Source organism: Prunus persica, chromosome G8 (assembly GCF_000346465.2).
Source record: "Prunus persica cultivar Lovell chromosome G8, Prunus_persica_NCBIv2, whole genome shotgun sequence".
Lineage (NCBI taxonomy): Eukaryota > Viridiplantae > Streptophyta > Magnoliopsida > Rosales > Rosaceae > Prunus > Prunus persica.
In genome coordinates, this window is record NC_034016.1 from 21,907,532 (window position 1) to 21,923,479 (window position 15,948).

Genomic DNA, 15,948 nt, shown 5'->3' on the forward strand with positions numbered 1-15,948 from the left:
TATATTTTTATGTTAGTTTGTATGTAAAATCATATGTTCTCCAAATTTAAATTTTTTTAGATCCATTTATTTGGAAAAATAAAATAAATCTAACACACACAAAATTAATTTTAAAAAGTTCAAACATACCAACAAAAAAACACACAAAAAAAGAATTATCACAAACGAATCGAATATGCATCTTTGAATTTACATTGTTTTTTATTAGAGCAAAAAACGTATTTACACTCTCTAAAAGTATAAAAAAAATATAAAAATAATTTTATATACTCGAAAATACACCCTCAGCTATGAATGCTCTAAGGCGTCGAAGAGGTAATTCCGTTGTGGACTATCATTTTCAAGAGCTATTGTCACTGGCCTATTAAATAATACATAGCTCACTAGAGGTGTGTCGTCATGGAATTAAAATTTTGCTTTGATTAAAGAAAAAAAGTAGTTTTTCGTTGTACCTTTTGATTTTACTGTTTGGCCGATAGTGGTCCAAAAACCCATCAAAAGTTAATTGAAAGCAAGCATAAGGGAATGGTTCCAAAGCAAGGAAGTTGCCGTTGTCTTTTCTAATAACTCAATAATTTGATCACCTTGACACTCAACCAAACCAAACCATGTACAATGAGGGCAGCTTTTCAGATCAGTAAAGGAACAAAGCAGAGCAGCTTTCAGTCTAGTGGATTCTAGCACTTGCTCTGGTGTTCCTGGATTTATTACTTGTTAGAATCTTCTAGGCCTAAGAAAAGTTACAGAACAGCAGCCCTATAATAAATATGGAGGGAGCCCCATAACCATAACCATAACCATAACCATAAATAAATTACGTTGATGATGATGAGGGAGGGGTAGGTGGGTGGGGAAGTTGGCTTTTATCTGGGTCAATTTTCTTAGTAAAAGTAAGTAAAGAAGCCCTATAATATTAAGTAATGATCTCATGGATAACTGCAAAAGATGCAACAAAAGCCAAAAGGGTTAATGCAAAGCCACAAACAAGAAAAGAGACGAGAGGGATAGGAGCATAGCGTAGGATAGGGCTCTCTCCTCCCTCCCTCCACAATGAACTGAAAAGGCTCTGATCATCTCATCTTTCCTCACGGGCAGGCAAGGCAGAGTTAGATTTTGATATCTATCTATATTTCTGGATCATGACTACATGACTTTCATTACCCTAACCGCATACAGACAGAAATATAAACCAAAAAGTATGTGAATTGGAGTTTGTGAAGCTGCAGTAACATAGGGAGGGTCACGTGATATTGATGACGTGTCAGAGCTTTAGTGGTTCATTGGGTGGGGAGTTGATGTGGCATCCACACCATGACTATACCACCAGATGCTTTCTTCTTGCTTTTTTCTTCCACTTTTTATTGCTCCCACCTTACTCTTATATCCTTCCCCCCACTCCTTAACCTAAGCACACTCTCTCTCTCTCTCAAACCTCCCACTTTCCTTATTCTCCACTTCATCAACCTCTTTCTCTCTCTCTCTCTCTCTCTCTCTCTCTCTTTTATAGATAGATGGCAACAAAACCAGCTGAAGAAGCTCCTGGATCCTTAAAATACCAGGTATAATTAGTAAGTATAATAGTTTTGTTCTCATAAACCAAGTTCAGTTACTTTCTTTTATCAACTAAAACCTTTTCCCAAATCAAAATGTTCCTCCTATAAATGAATTGAGTTGAATGATCATCTCATCTGTTTTGCAGACATGGGTCCTGAAAGTCTCAATTCACTGTGAAGGCTGCAAGAAGAAAGTGAAGAAAGTCCTTAAAGGCATTGAAGGTGAGTACATATGATACGTGACCACCATAGTTACTATATATCTTCACTAAATTAAGTTTGTGTTTAATTGTTGACGTGATCACCAGGGGTTTACACGACGACGGTTGATTCTCAGCAGCACAAGGTGACGGTGACTGGCAACGTGGAGGCAGAGACCCTTCTCAAGAAGCTGTTGAGGTCAGGCAAACACGCCGAGCTTTGGCCTGAAACTAAGAAAGCCAAAAAATCCAAATCAAAGAATAATAATAATGAAAAGAAGGCCACAGATGGTAGTGAAAAAGATGGCGATCATGACGATGGCCATGGTGATAAACCTGATCAAATCAACGGCGATGATGATGCTGATGATGGTGGTGAGTCGGACAAAGAGGGGGACGAAAGTAATGAAGGTGCTGGTGGTGGTGGAAATAATGCAAGTACTGGGGCTAAAAAGAAGAAAAAGAAGAAGAAGAAGAAAGGGCAAAATGATAATTCTACTAATGTCAGCGGCGGTGGCAAACCCAGTGACACATATTTTGGTGATGCTCCGGGTATCGGAATTGTGCCGTCTATGGCTGCTCATGAGGTGACTCAAGCGATGGGCTCCATGAATATGGGCCCACCAATTCAGCACGTATACCCCGGCCCATACCCTTCATCAATGTACTATCAGCCTCCAACATATGGGCTAAGTTACAATACGGCCTATCCTACGAGTACAGCTACTTCATACTTTGCTCCTGATGCCATGCATTCTACTACGTATTCTCACCCGGATATGTACTCGCCTGCTCTGCCGTTCGATTCCTTCGAAACATTCTATGTGGAGGATGACGACCACGATGGAGACGAAAGTGGGTGTCACATTATGTGAGAATTAGAATTATGAGGGTTATGTATACGTACGTACGTTGAACTAATTAATGTATTATATACTAGTATATATATATATATATAGTGTGTGTGTACTTTGGGGGGGAAAAGAGGATTAATTTTGTAACATGTAATAATTAATGGGTCTGGTCTTTGTTATTATATATATATATATATATATATATATATATATTATATAGATATGTAGCTATAGCTTTTTTACTAGTTTGGGTTTGCGTAAAATCTCCTTTTCCTCTCAGCCTGATGTGTAAAGTAGATTTTTGTATTATGAAATCTCTCTGTGTTTCTCTAACTTGATCACAATCAAAATGGCATGCTAGCTAGCTACACTGTCTCTTTTAATTAATTTGCTGAATGACAAAGTGCTTTCGAAAAGCATATCGCAGTACATATTCTCTCTTTTGGCTATAAGGTGTCTGTGTAGTCGACAGTAAAGATCTTTCTTTCAATTATGCGAGGGGTACATCTCCCACTTTGGAATGAAAAGCCAGATAGATAGTCTGTTTGGTGCTGTTGTCTTAAGCTTTCATACCTTTATTCTTTCTGAGGCTCACAACAGGGCAAGCATGCATGCATGGGGACCAATGCCCTAAGATATATAAATATATCTGGTGGAGTGGAAGTTGTGGAACAAAGAATCAAAATATAAATATAATCTCCAATTCTCGATGCTTCTATTTGCACAGCTAAAATCATTCTCTGCTGACCTCCTTTGAATGAGCTTTGCTTCAAATTAATGGGGGGAAAAAGAGAAGAATAATTTTAAAAGGAGAACCTTAAAATTATATGCCAATATCTTACAGTCATGATCACTTTATAAGATCGTATACATGATTTTTTGACCCTCTAGCCTCAACTTCAACCTCACCTTTTATCAAAATTTTCGGAATATTCATATTGGATTATACCTCTTTCCAGTACATAAAAGAAAACTTGAATGGTTATCCTGTCACATATTCGTCATCAGAACAAATGGAAGGGCAAGTCCATGTCTTCATGTATATATAAAAACTTTCTGCAAATGCAAGTTAGGTCAGTTGGTTAAGGTAGTGTGTTCTGTGCCTTCATATTAATTTATAGCTCACACCAACAGGCGTGCAGCCACAAGAGTCATGCGTTGCCGAGTTTTCCCCGGGCTTTGTCTTTTTGATCAGATTCCAGAAAGCTCTAGGCATACATGGACGTTAATTCTAAGATACATGCTGGTCAAAGAGAAGAGATGACTGCCTCTGGCTCTGTAACTATACTTAATTTATATCAATGGTCAACTTTAATTCTTTCATTGGATTAATATATCATAAGGTGCATGATTACTAAAGTTGGTCTTTAGTTAATATGTTGGACATGAACAGATGGAATGAAATGATGATCTATTGGGCCCTCTTTGGTAGAGTATGATTTAGTAGAATCTAGAAAGCAAGTCCTTTTCCCTCAACCCAAGTCCCCCACCACCAAATGAAAACACAAGAAGGAAAGAAACTTAATTTCACAATCCCTATAATCACTGCAGCTAGCATTGCTCTGTATAGTGGTATGATTTTCAAAACCAGTTTTCGAAAAGGGACAAATTGAAGATATTTTCATGTTAAAGGGAAACGTATTTGGACGACAAATGCTCTACTATTCATTATAAAGATCAGAAAGAATGAAAAGAGAATCCAACCCCAAAAGCAAATGAATCCGATGTATATTTCTTCAGTCTGTAACATATCCTAATTACGATATTCATGTATTTTGGATGAACGGAAGGATATTCGAATTTGCAACTTCTTTCAATGTTAGGAAGAGAAGTATCATTAGACTAATAGCTAGTTGGTGATGATACGACAAGTATATTACGCATTTCTTTTATACTTGACATGAAAATGAGTTTCTTTTTGCGTGGATATTAATGCGTTTCCATTCTCTGTTATGTTACAATGGCCATAGCTTAGTTGGTGTAAAACCAACATGAAAATGGAAGGAGAAGGGAGGGTGAGGCATTCATTGGAAGATAAGTCTAAGCAGGTTGAGCAGGTAAGTATTGATGGTTATATCAGTGGTGTTAAATTAGCTGGCTGGGCGTTGCCCTCACAATATAGGTCACAACACAAGAAAAGTATGGCAAGTAGTTTCCCATTCCACCCACTAGCTACCCCAGTTGGATAATGAATCTCTTGATTCTTGACCCAGCCAACCGACCATAAAGAGCATTTGACTGAGCCCTACCTACTTTGAAGTTGGTTCATGCCAAAACGACACCGAATTTATAATATAAGAAGATAGGTTATAATTCTCTCATCAAAAAATAATTATTGAATGTACTCTTTTTTCATTAAGTTTACCTGAATTGTGTGGATCAGAAAATTAAGAACAAAAGGAAGTAAGCAAGAAAAACAGGATAACAAAAAGCATAATTTAAACCAATATCATGGATATTGGGAGCTATGTTTACAGTTATGTCGAGGGTTCAATCCAGTAGCCCAATAATGTACATGTAATTGATTGGATAACTATATTGTAACCCCGCATTATAATCTTTCATTGTAATTCCTCATTCTCTGTAATTTGTCAAACAAGATTGGGCTTATAAACTTGGGAGATTCATTATTATATCCAATATAGGAGTACAAATTATAAAAAAAAAACCATGTATGAAATGAACTTTAGAAACACACCCAAAGCCCATTTACAACATAACAAAAAGGTTTTAAATTTCTTTTCAATTACAAAACTGTTATTGATTTCTTAAAATAAACCCAACCCCAAAACCTCATAAAAGAAACTCAAAACACTCAATAGAGCATCAAAGTAATTTAATAATTAAAATTAAATTCAATAAGGCCAACTATCATATTTTGAATTTTTTTATAATTTATTTATAAAAATTAAATAGTGTATAATTTATTTATAATTTTAATATTAAAAATGAGTATATGACTAAATATCTCTATAAACTAATACAACCCAGTGAGAAAGGCAAACTGTTGTATGTGTGCAAGCTTGCTGTGTTCAACCGAGCCTTGGGTGTTTCGCATGGCCTAGAGGAGGAGAGGACATGTTTCAAGGCCCAATAATTTAGTCTCCAAAACCCAGAATGAAAAGGCTCGGTTTCCTGGCAGAAAATATCCATAAACTTTTTTTTTTTTAAAAAACAACAATCAGATAAGAAGAGAAAGGAGAAGATAGGGAGACAGCTGGTGATTTGGTGCTATTGTTGAGAGTCAATTTATGCCCTCCTTCTCTCTCTCTCTCTCTCTCTCTCTCTCTCTCTCTCCACTCATTTCATCTTGGGAAGTTGGAATGCAGTGGGCATATCAGCCATAAGTGGATTGTCTTTGCACAGTTAAAGCATCTTAGTTTGATAGCTTCCCATCAACATTTTCCTCACTCTCAATTCTCAAGTGTGAATTGAAACATTTGGAATCTAAGCCTGGTAAAAAGTAAATTCGGATTTGAAAGGGGCATCTTTATTACAAATTCTTAACACATTAGAAATTGGAATATGGTATGATATGATATCACTGCAATGACACTCAGCTATCAATTTTGGCATCACACAGAAGCACAATGAGCACATATTCCTCTAACATGGCATTGGATTCAATCTCTGTCATGTGCACAATTTGTTTATCGAAGCATCTGTTTATGTATTTAAGATAATGAAGAGATGCGGACAAGATAATGAATATTTTGCACTCTAGTCTATATACTAGTTGGGTCACTATATCAATAATGCAGCATCTTTTATTTTCAAAACCCATGTGATGTTAATGGCCACATCGGCAGATTCCTACCTTTTTTTCTTCTATAAGAACCCAGGCTAGGCCATAAATAATTCTAATATCTTACCCTCTTGGCCTCTTGGCCTAACAAACGCGTTTATCACCAACAATGAAACCCCAACACATCTGTGGGGAGAGTTCTCTGTGTGAAGAATCAAAGATAGGTTTTCGAGAAAGGCTCGGGCAGGCTTATCAGGCCGCCATGCTGGTTATGGCGAGGCATGGAGCTCAGAACGGTGTTGGTAGGGGTCTCTTGATTTCAAAGGCAATCGAGAGACGAAGGTGGAGCTCCTCTGCAGAAGACCCAATTAAGACTCTCATGTTCTTGGGGTCATGGAACCACACTTAAGCTTTCATTGCTTGTAATAAACTTGTCAAGTATGATAGAATTTGAGGATGAACAGAAAAATATTCTTGAAATTTGGAAACTTGTATGATAGTCGGTGACTCATGTAATTATGTATGGTAAATCGTTGTGTGGTGTAACATATGAATGTATGGCCAAGATATCAACATCTTTCAGCACATGTGCAATATGTATTTGCTTTGATTAATAAAAGAAGAACTCTTAGATGCAGAACGTGCTAAGACAATTATTTTGCAACAAATTTTTTTTGGATTTTTCAGTAACAACTGCAAATTATTGTCCAGCTAGCTATTGATAATTATAAGAGCGCACACACAAAAATCCAAAATCTAGTTCTACAAAGTTACATATACTTTTACTTAGTCTCCTCATCCTGCTTAGTTTCCTCCTGCTTAGTTGGCTTGATAAATTTTCCCAGCTGAATTCCCATATTAGAAGCAAGACCACCACCATGGGAACTTGCTTGGCCTTGTCCAGAGCCAGAGCCAGAGCCAGAGGCATCGTTGGCAGCTTCCAGCGCCTTCTTCTTCTTAACCTTCTGAGCCCAACCAACAAGCCCTACTTGAACATGCTCATTAAATATTGCCGCCTTGAAATTAGTCCCCATCTGTGCCACAATGGCGTAGAGTGGCAGGGTGCTGTAACTACAGAGCACCTGAATGAACACCCCAATAATAAGCCTAGGGACAATGTAACGCACTTGTCCCATTATGCACGAGTCGAAACCATACTGCAGCCAAATCCAGAAAAAGAAGGCGATTTCGAAAGCATTTTGGAAGAGGATGAAATGGATCAAGAAGAGGACAATTTTGGGTTTGCCGAACCAAAAGTGGTCATCTGATGGCTGAACCACGAGATCCCCTTCTATGGCTACATGTTTCTCAGCAACCTCATGTGCCAATTGGGTAATTATATGCTCCAGCTTAGTTCCCACAGCAAGCAGAAGAACGAAGGGAGCAAAAGCTATCCAGAAATATGTATGCCAGCCATTAATATTCATCAGCAAGAAGATGACCACAAATACCCAGAGATACCAACTTATACCAACCACTTTCTTAAAATCATCTTCAAGGGCTCTAATCATGTATTTGTGAAAATCAAATTTGGGGTTTCCCCTGCAATGGGTTGTGATGAAACCCAGTCGCAAAGTCACATAATCTGATTTCGTCACAGATGCATAAAATTGTTTCACAAAAGAATCTACCCAACCCAGAAAGGCTGAATTTTTACCCATACCCAGAAAATGGGCTTTGATAAAAGCGTGTTGGTTGACATGGGTAACCTTTTTCTTCTTCTTGAGAACTTGTTCTGAATCATAATTTTCCTTTGCGATCGAATCCTCCCAAGATTTCCATTGACGAATTTTAATCCCTCCGAAGACAACAGTGAGAACACAGAAGGTCACATGGACAATGGCTAGGACGAAGATAAAGATATGCAGATGATGCAAAGCTTCAACAGATAACAACGGTACCTTATGCTTTTTGGCACAGTAACCGATCTGCATCTCAAACGATTCCTCGGCGAAAAGCTTCCTCCTTCCGAAATGGGAAGTGGGTTTTGCTGCTTCTTCCTCACTGGGGAGTTTGCATGGCAGCAGATGCTCCATTACTTGGTGGGCGACGCAGATTTTGGAGATGACGTTTTGGAAGACAGTGAGGAGCAGAGAGATGAAGCCCAACAGCATAAGCTCCTCTTTAATTTTCTGCAAGGCTTCGAAGAGAGGCTTCTGGTTCTTCTTCTTCAAGTACTTGCCTCCGTAGTGGAGGAGGCGCTCGACTGCCAGAGAAATGGCGACGATCACAGTGCACACTGCTGCCACAATCCATGTCGGCGTGTACTCTAACGTCTCCCCTTCGGTTTCACCACCACTCATCCTTCACCTTCTTTTTTCCCTCTATCTTTTCTCTTCTTCAATTCTCTCCACAGCTGCTTCAGTTCACATTATAAATTTGACAAAGCTTTACTTATTGTGCCCACAAAAATTTCTTTAATCTTTATTGTTTGACGAAGAAAAAAAAAAGTTACTTTTGGAAATACGTTTTCCACACGGGTTGGTTTCTGGGATTCAGACAAAAAAATAATTTTACTTAATTTTAATTTGGTTACTTCCTCAGATAATTTGTGAATAAAAAAAGAGGAAATAATATCTTCTTTTGAAAAGATTAATTATGAAATTTAGGAGTTACATCAGCGTCAGACCAAAGGATAGCACCGGCCGACCAGCCATATCATATCATACAGGAAACTGGACTCAACCGCTGAAATTTATTTTGAGTAAAATATTATTAGATAAATATATTTGGTTTTTGGTATTCTTGTCCACACAAAAAAAAAAAAAACTTAGTAATCACAATAACAAATATTAAGACTGCCACCTTTTTTAATACAACTATATTGGATGAGGGAAAATTTTAATACATGCGCTCGATTGTATGGATAAACATTTTTAATCACTTGAATTATAAATTTATTGTTATCAAAATTGTCACTTGATATGATAAAAATAAATAAATAGATCAATATCAAATCAAACATTTTAGTTTGAAAATCGAATTTTACAATATGAAAATCAAAGAATTTGAAATAGAGAAGTGCATAAGGGGTTTTTGATAGGGTGTGGATTGCAATTAATCTTTCAAGTTTTTATTTTTATTTTTATAGAAAAGCGATAATTGTATTTATAAATTAGGCACAAAAAATATTAGCTATAAGAGTAAATACAAATATGAAAGCATAGTAACCACATACGGTTAATCCAGATACATACCACAAAATGCGAGATAAATTTTGATAAAACATCTTTCAAGTTAATTTTGTCATTTGGAGTATTAATGTAATTTTCAAAATCTAAAGAGTTTTGTGAAAATAAGAAGAATAAAAAAATTAAGGGTTAAAAATCCCAAAGTGCCCCTTACCCTTCTCTCAGACTCTCTCTCTCTCTCTCTCTCTCTCTCTCACTTTTCTCTCTCATAACCGTAGCTACTACTCAACGGCAACGACAGCACCCACCAACCAATCACTCCGTGAATCGGCCAAGGTAAGAGAAAATCTATGCCGATGCTTTTAGCTTCTCCTTTTTCTATTAGTTTTGTTTAAGAGAATGTCTTTCCAAGGCTAGCAACTTGGGATTTGATCTGTTCCATAATTAGTTTGCCATTCATTTGTGATAATATAAATCTGGAATCAAGTAGCAATTGGAAATTGGAATCATTTGTGAGTAATTTGTTTTAGTGGATTACAGTAACACATTGAGGTTGGAGCTCCTCCTCATCCGAAACCCTCATCTCTTCAAGACTGAGTGAGTGGTTGATCAATGGCATCACAATCAGATCACAAGGCTGCGATAATCGATGGCAAAGCCATAGCGCAGACTATCCGGAACGAAATTGCTGAGGAAGTCCGCCATCTCTCCCAGAAATATGGCAAGGTCTGCTCTATCTCAACTTTTGTAATTACTTAGTGGATGGATTTTGACAACGCAATTATGCAATGATTTATTTAGGTTCCGGGACTGGCAGTAGTGATAGTAGGGAACAGAAAGGACTCCCAAAGCTATGTGAGCATGAAGCGAAAGGCATGTGCTGAAGTCGGCATTCTATCCTTGGACATTGACCTCCCTGAAGATGTGTCTCAAGTTGACCTCATTGCCAAAGTTCATGAATTAAACGCCAATCCCGATGTACATGGTTGGTTGGTTGAACGGTGGTGGCTCACTTGTTAATTACCAATTTTTTAATTCAAGCTTAGTGAAACCAGTGCTAAATTTTCATTTGTTAGTCGTGAAAGTATGTTTTATTTTGTTGGCAGGTATACTAGTTCAGCTTCCGTTGCCAAAGCATATAAATGAGGAGAAAGTGTTGAGTGAAATCAGCATTGAGAAGGATGTCGATGGCTTTCATCCTCTCAACATTGGCAAGCTTGCAATGAAAGGCAGAGAACCTTTATTCCTTCCTTGCACTCCCAAGGCAAGACAAAGACAATTGAGTTATGTATTCAAACACAGATAGATGCAGAGGCACACACATATATGGAGTTTTGTTTTATGAGATGGTTTTCTCTGCAGGGCTGTCTGGAACTTCTGTCACGGAGTGGCATAAGCATAAAGGGAAAGAAGGCAGTGGTGGTGGGCAGAAGTAACATAGTTGGATTGCCGGTTTCGTTGCTGCTTTTGAAAGCAGATGCTACAGTTACCGTAGTCCATTCTCATTCTCATGATCCAGAGAGTATCATTCGTGAAGCGGACATTGTTATTGCTGCAGCAGGGCAGGCAATGATGGTAGGTACTTCACACATTGTTGTTCCTTGATATGGAGTAACATTGTCTTATGACATACATGTTTTATCTCGTTTAATATTTGTTTGGCTTTCCATGAGATTTTTAGTTAAAAATAGTGCTGAAGACGAAGGTAGTTCACCCATAAATACTAGCACAGAACAGTAGATGCCATATGCTAACAGCTCCATATTTTTCAGTATACACAAATTGTACATAGGTAAATACTTCAAACACCTTTCTATATGCTTAGCTTACCCAAGAAAACTGAAATGCAACTAAGAGAATAGGGTATACTTGGTTGTTTCGTCCCATTCATCCCAAGTGAAGGAAAAAGGAAATTCTTGGGCCCTGGTACTTCCATCGTTTTTACTGCGAAGTTGTAAGGCAAGGCCTCTCTTCACTAAGTTGTATAATTGCTTCGATGAAATGACTGACATGACATGTGTTAGTGTAGCAAACATCATTTCTGTCTGTCCTATACGTTTGAAATCGATGAAAAATCTGTTTAAATTTTTGTTAATCAGTGTATCTATTGAATTTCAGATCAAGGGTAGTTGGATAAAACCAGGTGCTGCAGTTATCGATGTCGGCACAAATGCAATAGACGACTCGAGTAGAAAGTCTGGCTATAGATTGGTGGGAGATGTTGATTTCCAGGAAGCATGTAAGGTTGCTGGATGGGTAACTCCTGTGCCTGGAGGCGTCGGCCCAATGACTGTTGCAATGTTACTCAACAACACTTTGGATGGTGCTAAGCGTGTTATTGCACAATAAAAGCTGTTGCTAAGCGTGCCCTCTCACTCAAAGTTCTAGTGGGCCTAATTTAGAATTTTGATTTTGAAGATTTACTTTTAGAGACTTTTTTATATTTATTTTTTGTTAAAAAGTCTTGGGAATTTCACTCCCAGTTTTAACCGATCTTTGTGTTGGTTCATGCATACATGATACATATGCTTGTATGAATAGTTAATTGACTAAATTCTCCTTAATAGTTTTTTTTTAGCATAAGTGATAGTCTAAATTACAAAAATAAGGATTTATGATGTCATGTGTGGATTCGAATCTGAGACCACTAATATACAAATCAATGTCATTTTTTACTGGACTAGACACTGCTCTCCCAAACACTGATTGGCCGGTGAAAGTCTAAATCATTTATGGTATTTAAATATATGATTAGACTTTCACCAGCCAATCAGTGTTTGAGAGCATTTTTGCTCACCACTTTAAAACTCTTTTAATTAAGTAAAATTCGCCCTCTTTTCAAGCATGCATTAATTAGCTGTTTTAAGAAACATTTGACCCCTTAACAAAACATCATTAAAGGGACCATCTTCTGATTAGACTGATGTGCATCTTGTTAATCGTGTTGTTCAACAACTAGATTGAATCTCGTATCTCTAGTAAGTGACGTGGTGAGCAGCTCGGACTGATGTGCATCTTGTTAATTCTTGTTTCTCATAATATCTCTTACTTACTTGTTTCCAACCCTTAATTCGATTGTGACCACTTAGAATTAGGTGTAAGATAAGGTTGTTAGGTGAATATATGTATACACCAAACCACTAACTAATTAGATGCTATATTTCACTACAATGGCAATGAGTACTCTTTGAGTAAAGTGAGCACATTTTTACCAAATCGTCCATTTGCGTCCTCATTATTAATTAAGAGCATCCACAATGATACTCTCTATTTCTTAGCTAAAAATATAAAAAAGCTATTTTTGGAGCTCTCTAAAAAAATTTAACTCCAACCATACTCTATATCATAAATGTTATAACTCTTTTTTGATTGGTCCATCTCTATTAAAAAATAAAATAAAAAATAGTTAATATTAAATAAAGGTTTGAAATACACATTAAATAAAGCAGCATTAAATTATATGGAGCCACTATGAGTTCTTTCTCTCTTCTCAGATTTAGGAGCTCCTAGAGAGAACCCTATTTTAGGAGGTGGATAAGGAGTATGGTTGGAGTTGCATTTTTACAATTCCTCCCTAAAATTTGTCTAAGGAAATGGTTTAGGGAGCCCATTGTGGATGCTCTAAGTACTAATTACGATTAGGGAGATTCACTATTATACCCAATATAGGGGCCCAAATTATATATATATATTTTAAAAACTATATGAAATAGACTTTAGAAACACACCGAAAGCTCATTTACAACATAATAAAGAGGCTTTTAATTTCTTATAAATTACAAAACTGCAATCAATAAGGTATCAAAGTAATTTAATAATCAAAATTAAATTCAATAAGACCAGCTATCATTTTTTGGATTTTTTTTATAGAAATTAAATGATATAGGATTTATCTATATTATTAATGCTAAGAATAGGTATATGGCTAAATATCGTTATTGATTTCTTTAATTTTAATTAAGTTGGTAATGCAAAGTCCCTTAAAATTATCTTCCCCACCCCAAGGGGACTTGCATTTCTATATATATAAACAAGGTTGGTATGCATGGTTCACACACATCTTCTATGGCCACTTCAATATCTTACTTGGCTAGTAGACCTGCCCTTGTTTTTGTTGTTGCGTTATTGGAATATTATCTCATCTCCCTCAATTACCTGGTAATCAGTGCTAACAGCGCTCCTAATTATAATTACTGCAGACCCATTGAAGCCAACGACACTGACCTGATTCAGTTTGCGTTGAACTTGGAATTCTTGGAGGCTGAGTTTTTTCTGTATGGTGCTCTTGGCGAAGGGCTCGATGCTATCAGTCCAAATTTGGCTCTAGGTGGGCCCCCTCCCATTGGTGGTCACAAGGCCAATCTCAACCCTCTTGTTGCCCCTATCATCCAAGAATTTGGATATCAAGAAGTTGGTCATCTCAGGTATAATTTTCTCTAATTGTAAATTAACTTGTTAATTATACTTGTAATCCCCTCAACGACTTGTATTATTGATGAATTTTCAGAGCAATTATTACAACAATAGGAGGATTTCCAAGGCCTCTGTTAAACCTGAGCCGTGAGAATTTCGCAGCACTGTTTGACCAAGCAGCGGGGTTCCCGTTGACCCCTCCATTTGACCCATATGCAAACTCGGTCAATTATCTGCTCGCATCCTATGCCATCCCTTACGTGGGACTGGTAGGTTATGTTGGCACCATTCCAAACCTCACTGAGCCAACTAACCGTAGAGTAAGAATCTCTATTAAGTATTTATTTATCAAAGTAATTAACTATTAACTAACACTCTTAATTTGTGCGTAGTTGGTGGCATCACTTTTGGGGGTGGAGGCCGGACAAGATGCAGTGATACGTGCCTTGCTGTATAAGATGGCTCATTGGAAGGTGTTTCCGTACAGACTCACAGTGGCTGATTTCACCAACCTAATTTCTGGGCTTAGGAACAAGCTTGGCGGGTGTGGCATCAAAGATGAAGGCATCATAGTGCCCGAGACGCTCGGGGCTGAGAATCGGACTTGTAGCAACGTCTTGTCGGCCGACCTGGATTCGCTGTCGTATGCGAGAACACAACCTGAGATCCTGAGGATTGTGTATGCAACTGGCGATGAGTCTGTGCCAGGAGGATTTTATCCTCGAGGTGCAAATGGCAACATTGCAAGGCGCTTCCTTAATGAGTATTAGTATCTCTTAATGATTTATAAGACCACCCAATCAGTGCTTGTCTCTAAGCTAGCTAGCACATAAATCATTAACTAAGACCAATACGTATCGTTATAATCATGTTGTTTGTGTTTATGAATTTCAATCAATGAGTGTAATAATGAATTACGAATTGTTATTGTATGAATTGTTTGTACGTGACTTATATCTATTTTTTAAAATTATACCAAGTGCTTTTAAGTTTGTCAACCCCTTATAATTGGATTATTTCATTAAATCGTTACTCTCTTTTTTTCAAAACAAGCGATAGTGTAAACTATAAAAGAAAAGGGGAGGGAGGGGGGGTTCTCACACACACACTACCAAGGTGCCATGTGAGTTCAAACCTAATACCACTGAAATGTAAAGAGTAATTTTTCACTGGACTAGAGACCTTGTTTGCATATTCAAACACATAACTTTGGATAGACCAATAATCACTTTAAGTGGTTTTAAGTGATTTTATGGAGAAGCACATGACAGACGCTTCTCCCCATAATCACTTAAAGTGATTATATGGAAAGCACCTCCCTATATCCAGAATCACTTCCAAACAAACCCTAAGTGCATGGATAACTAATATTAACAACTTAGCTAAAAGTCTCCAAATGATCACTTTTGTATGTACTTGAGGTTTTTTGTTTTTTGTTTTTTGTTTTCTTCCTGTTTTGGTTTGGGTTTGAAAAAATCAAATGTAATATTAAAGAGCCAAAACAATGCAACGAGCCCAACAACGCCTACACAGAGAGAAGGGAAATAGTAGCACTGCAGAAGAAAGCGTTGATGGGTGGGTCTTGACTCTTGAGGCCTAACTTAAACTATGGGCTTTCCTTATACAAATACAATAACGTTCTCTCTGACTAAAAATATAAACGCCACAATATTCATTTCTCATTTGTTAACGTCGAGCAAGATCCTCTCAGAATGTTTATCAATGTTGACGATGAGCCGAAGCAAGCAACAGTTGGCTTTTGATCGGACAACACCTACTACGTACGGTAGTACCTAACCTAATTGGGTTTTCGAAGATGGGTCGTCGTCATCATCTCATCGACCTGCCATCTTTTTTGTACAGCTTCATTTGTACCCACAATTAAGTGGAATTATTGAAGTTAGGCATGTGGGACCCAAGTTTAGAGGAGGAAGGGACGGGATTAAGCATTGCTAAGACACATGAACTTTGTTAAACAAACGATTAATAAACTTGACATTGTTGCCCTAGGTTAATCTCATCCATTAATTTTAAGAAGATAGGGGTTGAGTT

General features: G+C 37.4%; 4 protein-coding genes across 5 annotated transcripts; 3 read left to right on the top strand and 1 right to left on the bottom strand.

The window, feature by feature from the left end:
- On the top strand, positions 1,415–2,852 carry LOC18767266 (heavy metal-associated isoprenylated plant protein 36). The gene is made up of 3 exons (XM_007200026.2): positions 1,415–1,559; positions 1,700–1,775; positions 1,862–2,852. Exons 1-3 carry the CDS (start codon positions 1,512–1,514, stop codon positions 2,626–2,628), a joined length of 891 nt encoding a protein of 296 aa, XP_007200088.1. The 5' UTR covers positions 1,415–1,511; the 3' UTR covers positions 2,629–2,852.
- Positions 6,931–8,792, bottom strand: LOC18768812 (MLO-like protein 1). The gene has a single exon (XM_007199729.2). The coding sequence runs from the start codon at positions 8,653–8,655 to the stop codon at positions 7,135–7,137; it is 1,521 nt and encodes a 506-aa protein (XP_007199791.1). The 5' UTR covers positions 8,656–8,792; the 3' UTR covers positions 6,931–7,134.
- On the top strand, positions 9,710–12,066 carry LOC18766873 (bifunctional protein FolD 2). 2 transcript variants are annotated; one of them, XM_020569880.1, is made up of 6 exons: positions 9,710–9,819; positions 10,014–10,209; positions 10,285–10,468; positions 10,590–10,747; positions 10,846–11,058; positions 11,602–12,066. In XM_020569880.1, the coding sequence occupies exons 2-6, from the start codon at positions 10,096–10,098 to the stop codon at positions 11,830–11,832; spliced, it is 900 nt and encodes a 299-aa protein (XP_020425469.1). In that variant the 5' UTR covers positions 9,710–9,819; positions 10,014–10,095; the 3' UTR covers positions 11,833–12,066. The 2 variants fall into 2 exon arrangements, with proteins under 2 accessions (XP_020425469.1, XP_007200503.1); XM_007200441.2 differs by having other exon boundaries at positions 10,024–10,209.
- On the top strand, positions 13,541–14,848 carry LOC18768514 (desiccation-related protein PCC13-62). Its single transcript, XM_020569882.1, has 3 exons — positions 13,541–13,907; positions 13,991–14,216; positions 14,289–14,848. Exons 1-3 carry the CDS (start codon positions 13,549–13,551, stop codon positions 14,664–14,666), a joined length of 963 nt encoding a protein of 320 aa, XP_020425471.1. The 5' UTR covers positions 13,541–13,548; the 3' UTR covers positions 14,667–14,848.